The sequence below is a fragment of the Sardina pilchardus genome, chromosome 18 (genome assembly GCF_963854185.1).
Source record: "Sardina pilchardus chromosome 18, fSarPil1.1, whole genome shotgun sequence".
NCBI classification, from domain to species: domain Eukaryota; kingdom Metazoa; phylum Chordata; class Actinopteri; order Clupeiformes; family Clupeidae; genus Sardina; species Sardina pilchardus.
In genome coordinates this window covers 15,277,025-15,287,725 of record NC_085011.1, presented here as the reverse complement: position 1 = coordinate 15,287,725, position 10,701 = coordinate 15,277,025, and the positions used below count along the sequence as shown (strand labels likewise).

At 54.4% G+C, this 10,701-nt stretch overlaps 1 protein-coding gene across 1 annotated transcript; it reads left to right on the top strand.

Annotated features, from left to right (window-relative positions):
- Positions 1–1,182: 1,182 nt before the first annotated feature.
- LOC134064472 (titin homolog) lies at positions 1,183–10,701 on the top strand (the record flags this gene model as incomplete). Its single annotated transcript, XM_062520394.1, is given in 3 exon segments — positions 1,183–3,107; positions 3,432–3,669; positions 5,245–10,701. Coding segments are annotated over 3 exon segments (7,620 nt in total), but the record flags the coding sequence as incomplete, so codon positions are not given.

Below are 10,701 nucleotides of genomic sequence, written 5' to 3'. Positions count from 1 at the left end.
GACCATGCTAACATGCGGGACATTAGTGACCACGCTAACATAGTTGGGCATTAGTGACCACGCTAACATGCTGGACATTAGTGACCATGCTTACATGCAGGACATTAGTGACCATGCTAACATGCGGGACATTAGTGACCATGCTAACATGCGGGACATTAGTGACCACGCTAACATAGTTGGGCATTAGTGACCACGCTAACATGCTGGACATTAGTGACCATGCTAACATGCTGGACATTAGTGACCATGCTAACATGCTGGACATTAGTGCTAACATGCTGGGCATTAGTGACCACACTAAAATGCTGGGCATTAGTGACCATGCTAACATACTGGACATTAGTGCTGAAATGCTGGGCATTAGTGACCACGCTAACATGAAGGACATTAGTGACCACGCTAACATACTGGGCATTAGTGACCACGCTAACATAATGGACATTAGTGACCACGCTAGCATGCTGGACATTAGTGTGTGTGTGTGTTGTGTTGCAGTGTGTGTATGTGTGTGTGTGTGTGTGTGTGTGTGTGTGTGTGTGTGTGTGTGTGTGTGTGTGTATACAGACCCCCATGTGTGTGTGTGTGTGTGTGTGTGTGTGTGTGTGTGTTGCAGTGTGTATGTGTGTGTCTGTATCAGCTCCATACATACAGACCCCCGTGTGAGTGTGTTGCAGTGTGTGTGTGTATACTGACCCCCAATGTGTGTGTGTGTGTGTGTTGCAGTATGTGTGTGTGTTTGTTGCAGTGTGAGTGTGTATGTGTGTGTGTAATGTATACTGACCCCCATGCGTGTGTGTGTGTGTGTGTGTGTGTGTGTGTGTGTGTTGCAGTGTGTGTGTGTGTGTGTGTGTGTGTGTAGTATACTGACCCCTGTGTATGTGTGTGTGTGTGTGTGTTGCAGTGTGTGTGTGTGTGTGTGTGTGTAGTATACTGACCCCAGTGTATGTGCGTGTGTGTTACAGTGTGTGTGTGTGTATAGTATACTGACCCCCATGTGTGTGTGTGTGTGTGTGTGTTGCAGTGCCGGGAGAGGAAGCGCCGGGCAGCTGAGGCAGTGGGAGCTCCTCACACACCAGGAGTCTTAACCAGCCCGACCGACAGAGACAGCTGCAGCAGCACACACACACACACACACACACACACGGAGCGCATGAGTGTGTGTGTGTGTGAGGGATCAGGATGAGCTCAGTGGAGAAGCGCCATGGCAACGGCCGTCGCGGGAGCGGGCCGCGTCTGTCGGACGCCTTCAGCGACTCGTCCGGTTCCGGAAGCTTCCTGGACGACACGGACCGCGAGGTCAGCAGCCTGACGGAACGCGCCTTCCGCTCACTCTGCATCGGAGACGAGGCCGTCTACAGCGACGCCCACTTAGGCTCCTCCCCCCATGAGCGCCAACGGGCCTTCACCCAAGAGGCCGCCGCCCACTCCGACGCCGCCACCACCGCCCCCAACAAGCAGGCGGCCAATGAGACGCTGCCGCTCACCGCCGGGGGGTGCGGCCCGGAGTTGTCCGGAACATTCCAGGGCTGGCTGGCGGAGACGACGCTGACTCAGCAACAGCAGCAGCATCAGCAGCAGCTGTCGTATCTTAGCAACGGCTCCACGGAGGTCGCCTGGCAACAGAAGCGCAGCACATCGCGCGTCTCCTCCCTCATCAAGGCCTTTGGCGGCGGCGGTGTTGGTGTGGTCGGGGGCGACGGCCTCTACGACCCCATGATCGCTGACGCCATGGTCTCCGAGGCCTGGGACCGGTCAGCCCTGATGAGTCTGCACCACGAGCTGGCCGACTTCTCCGTCTACCAGCAGGGCTTCCGCAACATGGCAGACGCGGAGGAAGTGTCCGGAAGCTTCCTGCGGACGGGCAAGCTGAAGGCCAGCGGCCGGTTCCACGCGCTGAGTTCCACCAACATGTTCCTGCACAGCGAGTCCAGCCCGTTCCGCGCGTGGAGCGACTACAAGCGCCTCATGTACCACCAGAACGCCATGGCGACAGCGGTGGCTGTCGGGGAGAACTTCCCCCGCTGGTACGACTCGCCGCTCTACAAGGAGCTGACCTCCGCCGCCCCGCCGCCCCCTCAGAGGTCGCAGGGTCAGAGGTCACAGCGGCTCGCCGCGGAGGACTGGGCACAGCACACACACGCTCACACACACACACAAGGCGGTGGCATTACCACGCAGAAGGCCTGGGCTGTGGAGAAGCGCTGTGAGTCGGAGATGACCGCCAACGGGGCGCCATGGAAACGCAGCGGAGGCGGCGGGGGAGGGAGGAGCAAGCTCCCGGGACTCCGCCCCTCCACCGTGTCCCCGAGCGCCGAGCAGCAGCGACGCCCCAACTCTGCCTTCGTCACCACGGCAACCAGAGGGGCGGAGCCACCGCTGTGCCCATCCGTCATGGCCGACGACCTGTTGCCTAGCAACACCGCCACGCCCTTCAGCATCTCGCAACTGCTTACGCCCGTGCTGCCCGCGGCCCGCCAAGGCACAGACACCTCGGAGGTGCTGCGCGGCGGGACGACGCTGTCGCCCCCGGCAACAGAGCTGGATGCGATGGAGGCGGTGGAGATGCAGCAGCAGCAGCGCTCCCTAGTGGAGGTGAGGCAGGTGCGCGCGGACAGCTACAAGGCCCGCGCCTCCAGCCTGCTCTTCAACCTCAAGGACAACCGCAAGCGCGTCAAGAGCACCTACAGCCCCACGCGCTTCAGGGGCGCCGAGGTCACCGACCGCAGCCGCCAGCCCTCGCAGATGGACGCGCCGCACTCTGACCACGCCCCCCACTCTGAGCACGCTCAGTTGCCGCCCGCCGAGGACAGCACTGCTAACAGTGCTATGCTAATTCCCCAGATACCCAGCACTGAGCTAGCTGCCCCCTCTGAGCTACCTGCCCCCTCCCCACCCCAGGACCCTGCGGGTGAGGTGCCCGCACCCCTAAAGCCCTCGCCCCCCGCTGCTGAGGCCACTATTGCCCCTCTGCCCCCAGGCCCTCTTCTGAGGCCCAGCACTGAGGAATTACCCCCCACCACAATTGCCCCAGAGGGGGGCAGTGATCCAATCCTGGCCCCTCCTGTTGCCCCTGCCCGACACAAAGACTTGGCTGATACCAACGGGTCAAGTGACTTGTTGGCAGCGGCTCCCGGCAGGGCGCCGGATTACGGTGACGCCGGGCAGAGAGAGACACACACACCACACACACACTCGGCCTCCGGCTCAGCTAACTCACACACCACAGACACCAGCCCCAAAACACACACGCCACACACACACCCGACCTCCAGCTCAGCTAACTCACACACCACAGACACCGGCCCCAAAACACACACGGACACACACTCAGCCAGCAAGCTTGCCGACACACACACACGGCCAGACACACACACCCAGGCAGTCGCGCCCCAGACAGTTGAGCACTCCCCTGTGGCTTCATTCACTAGAAGGACCCAGGTCATGGGCACTGCCCATAAAGATGCCACCAGGAGCCTCAGTGCCAACCCCGACTCCACCGTGGGCAGGTACGGCTGGAGCCAGCAGCCCCCGGGGTGGCATCAGGCGGCGGGTGCCAGCGGTGTGGGTGGCGAGGGCAGAGGGGGGGTCCAGGCTCCGCAGGGCAGAGGGGAGATCGCTGCTCTGATCGAGAAGGACAGAGAGAGAAGAGGCGCACTCAAGCAGGACGTGTCCCCCCCACACACACTGCCTGTCTCACACACACAGACACACACCCCTGCGCACACACAGCAGGTAATGTCCCCCACTCACACACTCCCTGTCTCACACACACAAACACACACCCCCGCGCATACACAGGCATATGCTCAACAGGTTATGTCCCCGACACACACACTCCCTGTCTCACACACACAAACACACACCCCCGCGCATACACAGGCATATGCTCAACAGGTTATGTCCCCGACACACACACTCCCTGTCTCACACACACAAACACACACCCCTTCACACACACAGGCATACGCTCAACAGGTCATGTCGCCCCCACACACACTCCCTGTCTCACACACACAAACACACACCCCTGCACACACACAGGCATACACTCATCAGGTCATGTCGCCCCCACACACACTCCCTGTCTCACACACACAAACACACACCCCAGCGCACACACAGGCATACACTCAACAGGTCATGTCCCCCACACACACACTCTCTGTCTCACACGCACAGACACACACTCAGGCATACACCCCGACACACACTCCAGCTTACACGCACACACAAGAGGTGGGAGCAGATGAGAACAACACTAAAGTCTTAATGGAGGACACACAGGAGCTGACTGATGCATATAGCAACATGCCCACACAGTCAGAATACACACACGACGCTTACTATTATAGCCAGCCACACACACCACACACACACCCACATGCTTATCCTTACAACCCAGCACACATGCAACACACACACACCACACATCCATACAGCGTCCCACATAACCAACACACACACGACACTCACTATAACCCCTCATACACACAACACACACACGACACTCACTATAACCCCCCATATGCGCAACACACACATGAGATGTATCACCATGACCCTACACATACTCAACACACACTCGAAGAGCATGCACGTCCAGACGCATATGGCTTTAACGCCACACACACTCCATACACACACGACGAGACCTCCGCCCATCACTACTACCCCCCTAACACACAGTACACACACACACAGATGCCCACAGTTACGGATGCACACGGTGTGTATGCATCACACCCCCAGCACACACACCAATACCCACACACATTTACAGACACACACCCCTATAACACTCTGCAGACGCAACACACACACCAGGAAGCTGTGTATGCAGCAGCGCACACCAATACATACCCCGCATACACTGCCCCACACACGGACACACACACACCGTACGCAGCTCCCAACACCAACACATACCCAGCATACACAGCACCACACACAGACACACACCCAGCATACACAGCCCCACACACAGACACACACCCAGCATACACAGCTCCACACACAGACACACACCCTGTGTACACAGCTCCTCACACAGACACACACCCTGTTTATACAGCAGCGTGTTCACAGAGAGAGGCTGAACACAACTCCCGGGTGCCTCATATTATTAACCAGACATCTGGACAGAAGCAGAGCAACACTCAATCAGAGAGAGCGGCTCCGCCTTCCTCTCAAGGAACAGCCAATCAGAGCACTGAAGCCACTCGTGCACACACGCTCGACCAGGAGAGAGACAGGAGTGTGAGGATGCAGGAGGACAGGAGCAGCTACAACAGCAGGAGCTTGTCTAGACAGGAGCAGAGTAAGGAGTATAGCTCCGCCCAGAGTAACAAGGGTCAGGAGTATAGCTCCGCCCAGAGTATTAAGGGTCAGGAGTATAGCTCCGCCCAGAGTATTAAGGGTAAGGAGTATAGCCCCGCCCAGAGTAACAAGACTCAGGAGTATAGTTCTGCTCAGAGTAAAAAGAATCAGGAGTATAACTCCGCCCAGAGTAAAAAGAATCAGGAGTATAGCTCCCAGAGTAACAAGAATCAGGAGTATAGTTCTGCCCAGAGTAACACCAGGAATCAGGAGTATAGCTCCTCCCAGAATATTGCCAGGAGTCAAGAGTATAATCCTGGCCTGCAGGCTTCTTCAACACAGCCACTATACACAGCCAACGACCGGCTAAACACAAGCAAGCACATCACAGCCAACGACAAGCTTAATGTAAACAGCCAACCCAAAGACAGCAGCAGTCAGCCTCCTGTCGGTAGACAGCCCACAAATAACGGCCAGCCAACAAAGAAGAGCCTGGACTACACTACAACTGCGCCTGCCCCGCCACACCAACCAAAAGCTCCCAACCAGCCAAGCAAACAGCTCGAAGACCAGCTGCCCACTAACTATCGAGACGTTCAGACGCCCACCAAGACAGCTCAGGACTTCAGCACAGCACAGCAGCAACAGCCAGTGACCAGCAACCAGTCCATCAAGCAGCCAACAGCCAATCAGAGCCAGTCTCTGGCCGATAAGCAGCCAACAGCCAATCAGCAGCTTCCAGTCAGTAATCAATCCTCTCTCAGCAAGCAGCCAGCAGTTGCCAAGCAACCAGCAGTAACTAAACAGACAACTGTAAACAACCAGCAACCAATAAGTAAACAGGAAACAGTAACCAACCAGCAACCAGACAAGCCTGTGGTAGCCAAGAAACCTGTAGTAAGCAATGCCCAACCCATAAACCAGCCATCATTTATCAACAGCCAATCTACTGTCAGTAGCCAGCAGGGTATATATAGCCAACCTCCAATCAGCAGCCAGCAGGGACTGAAGGGCCAACCACCAATCAATAGCCAGCAGGGAGTGAAGAGTCATTTAACAACAGCAAACAACCAGGAAGCTGCTGTCACTAAACCACAAGCAGCCATTAGTGATCAACACAATAGCAAACAAACACTAGTCAGCAGCCCCCAACCCATCAATGCTAAAGTGGACTCTGTTGATAAGCACCCTGAACCGGCTGCCAAGCAACCGCCAATCAGCAGCACACAGACCCCGCTACTCAACCCCCCACTCACATCCAATCAGAAGCAGCCATACGCTCCATACACAACCAATCAGAAACAGGTGAATGCTCCACACACAGCCAATCAAACTCAACAGGTAAACCCTGTGGTACCAGCCAGTCAGAATCTGCCAAATCATCCATTCACAATCAATCAGAGACAGGCCGGTTATCCACTCATAGCCAATCAGAATCAACAACTCAACCCTCCATTTTCAACCCCACAATATCAACACTTGAACCCCACTCTCACAACCAATCAGAAACAGATAAACCCCACTCAAACAGCCAGTCAGAAACAGACAAACCTTACTCTCACAGCCAATCAGAGTCAACAGCCAAATCTCACTCCCCCTGCCCCTACAACCAGTCAGAATCCACAACCTCCCCAGGAGCTAATGGCAGGGGATGCAGATGAGGCAGGGCGGGGCCTATCACAGCCAATCAAAGAGGAGCGTTTCAGCATCAGTGACATCCTGTCCATTCGAGACAAGGAGCTGATGCGTCGCGAGCGTCTGAAGGAGCTTCGTTTAGCCCTGAGTGACCTCACACAGCCATCCAATCAGAGAGGCTCGGAGCACACACCAGACAGGAAGAGCGATACACACGCCGTAAAGGATGCTGGGGCAGCTGTCAGCAGCCAAGGCACAGAGGCATCTCCCATAGGTGGGAGAGAGAGGTCTGTTGCGAATGGAGGACTCCCACAGAAATACACAGAGATGCCACGGAACCCTGAGATGAAAGAGTGGTATGATCAGGGTGTGAACGCCAGACGAGAGTCCGCTGACAGAGAGAAGACAGCGGGCAAAATTATCTCCCTCAAGGAGCGAGCCCAAACAAAACAAGAGCTCCTGACGTCCAAAGTGAAAGCACATGCTCAGAAAGAGATCTCGGCCCTGAAGGAGAAGGGCTTCATGTCCAGAAACGCCCCCAAACCACCCCCTGCAGTAGCCAGAGAGAAAGGGCCTGAACAACCTCCACCCGTGAAGAAGGAGATCACCGCTGACAAACTAAACCACCTGTTCAAAGATCTCACAAGGTACGGAGAGCCCAAACAACTGGAACCGGAGGTGGAGGACACATGGCAGGACGGTTCTAATACTGAAGTCTTAGAACCGTCAGCTTCAGCAGCACTGACCAGTGACCCGCGGCCAGCACAGCCTCCTCCGGTGGCCATGGCAACAGTTACCAACGCCACAGTGGATATGGCCGTCAACAACCCAGGTCAACCAAATGTCGTGAAGGACACACATTCTCCGAAAGAGCGAGATGCAGCAAGGCCGCATCCCGTGTTAGGGTCTAAAGCCCCAGGTGCAGGAGGTCTGGGTGGGGAGGTCAAGCCAGCGGTTCCTCTTCAGGCTAAACTCAGTGCTGGAGAGTCACTCTTACCTGCCCAGACACCTGTGGGAGCAGCTCGCGTCCAGCAGCCTGTGGGAGCAGCTCACGTACCTGTCCAGCTCGGGTCAAACCCTGTGAAGGACACACATTCTCTCAAAGAGAGAGATGTGGCAGTACCACATCCCACATCTAAGTCAGCTGTTTCCCTCCAGGCTAAACCTGTGGGAGCAGCCCAGACAGCTGTGCTTTCCCGTGAAACTCAGGAGAAACAGGAGACTGGATCCAATGCCGAGCAGAGTAGAGGTGTAGAGAAGGCCGACATGAGTGGACAGCACCTTGCCCAGAGCGAGCTGAGAGCCAAACACAACACACCTGCATTCGCACCTGAGGCTGAGCTGTCTCCGGCACAGAGAGACACCAAGGGGCATGAGGGGAAAGACCCAGGAACAAATGAGAAAGAGCCGACACAGGAAGGGTTGTCTCCTGCTTCAGGACGGAAAGAGATCTCCAATACCAGAGCCAATGCAGCCAAGGAAAGTACTGAATCTGGCATCAAAGGAGGTGATAGGGAGCCTGCTAAAGAACAGGGCCCACTGAACAAGAGGATGCCCTCTGAACCCAAACAGGGGGAGGCAGGTAAACCAGCTGACACCACCAGAAATGCTAATGAAGCTGGTCAAAACAACAATGATAAACACAATGTGAAAGACACAGCAGCATCTAAGAAGAACCAGGCTTCTAAATACATGGACGCAGGAAACAACGGCAAAGAGAATGAGACAGCTAACCAGTCAAAACCTGGAGTCACTAAATCCTTGCCCATACCTGTCCAACCAAAAGCTGAGACTGTAGAAGCTTCACCTTTGACCCTTCAGCAGCAATGTGCAGAGGAAGAGAGGCCACAAAAAGGAACAGATCAAATGTCTAATCAGAGCAAGTGGAATGAATCTAATGACCAATCAACTCCAGCAGATCATGTTCCGCTCAAAGCCCATCTCTCAGAGAAACCTGAGAAGACCGCCACGGACTCCGTCAAGGTGGAAGGAACCGCTGATGCCATCAAAGCGGATACAGAGGAGACCAGTGAGAAAGCGTCAGAAGGTGGTAGTGACGGAGACGGCAGCAGTGACAGCGGGGCATTCTTCCTGGAGATCCAGTCAGTTATCGGCTATGTGAAACCACCCAGTGTCTGGGTAGAGGAGATCAGAGATGGACAGCACAGCAGGCAAGTGCCCTCTGAGATCAGCACTTCTCAAGAGGAGAAACGTCAGGAGGAACCCAAACTAGAACAGCAGAAAGAACAGCAGAAAGAACCACAGAAAGAACTGCAGAAAGAACAGCATAAAGACCTAAAGAAAGAAGAGCATAAAGACCCACATAAAGAACCCAAACTAGAACAGCAGAAACAAGAGCATAAAGACCCACATAAAGAACCCAAACTAGAACTGCAGAAAGAACAGCATAAAGACCCAGATAAAGAACCCAAACTAGAACAGCAGAAAGAACAGCATAAAGACCCTCAGAAAGAACAGAATAAAGAACAGCAGGAAGAACACAACCAAAAGCAGCAAACAGTACCTCAGAAAGAACAGAATAAAGAACAGCTGATAGAACACAAGGAAGAACAGCAGATTGAACAAGAGGAAGAACAGCGTAAAGAACAAGAGAAGGAACAGCTCATAGAACACAAGCAAGAACCAAAGCAAGTACAGCAGAAACAACCCAAAGCAGAACATCAACAGGAGCAACAGAAAGAACGCAAGCAAGTAGAAGAGAACGTACTCGTGCCAGAAGTTAGAGAGAAGATTATCGGCGAAGGTGAAAAAACAGAAGGAAGCCGTGCTGGGCCACAGATTATTAAGGAGGGGGAGACCCCCAAGAAGGAGAACCTTGGCAAGCACTCTGAGGAGGGGAGTGAGTCTGTAGGTCTGAGGATGAGAGAGGCTGAGGCTGCTATGTGGAGTGCAGAAACACACACCATGGAGCAGAGGCGCTCACATACACCCCACAGTTTGAGTGCATTTGGAAACACCACAGAAAGGAGCCGAGAGAAAACACACACCTCAGACTCAGCCTCAGATCTCAAACCCTCAGAGATCTCAACCAAAAGGGACACTTCGGAATCTAAACCTATTACAGATGCCTCTCAATCTAAACATGCTGCAGATGTACAGACATATAGATCCCTCTCCACTACCACTGAAGCTACTGCTCCGATACCTACTGCATTAACATCCAAGAATCTTGGAGATGCCCCTAACCCTAAATTCACCACAGATGTTCAAACTGTAACCCAGAAAACAAGAGGAAAAGCTGACCCTAACCCCACTGCAGATGTCAAAGATGTCACACAGGAGAAAAGAAGAGACTCTGGAGGTTCCGTAAACTTTAAACACCCTGCAAAACTCAGAGATGAAACACAGACAAGAGGAGAAGCCCCTGAATCTCAAACAACAACACAGGAAACACAGAGAACTAAACAGGATGCTCATGGATTTAAAAAGAATATTGCAGCCCAGAAAGTTGAACCTCAGAGTATCTCAGCAGATTCACCAGCAGGATCTGAACCTACAGCAAAGCTTAGGATCACAGCGGGGCAGCAGACAGGCTCAAAACCTGCCCAGGACCCCGCCGTGGAGCAGGCAGCACGTACATCCACCAGAGAGAGAGCTGGAGACACTACGGAATCCCGTGCTGGTGTCAAAAGCCCTCCCGACCACAGGAACACAAACGCTGACCCACAGAGACGTCCGACAGAGAGACTAGAGGTGACTAAACCCAGCAGGCCAGCAGGGGGCGAT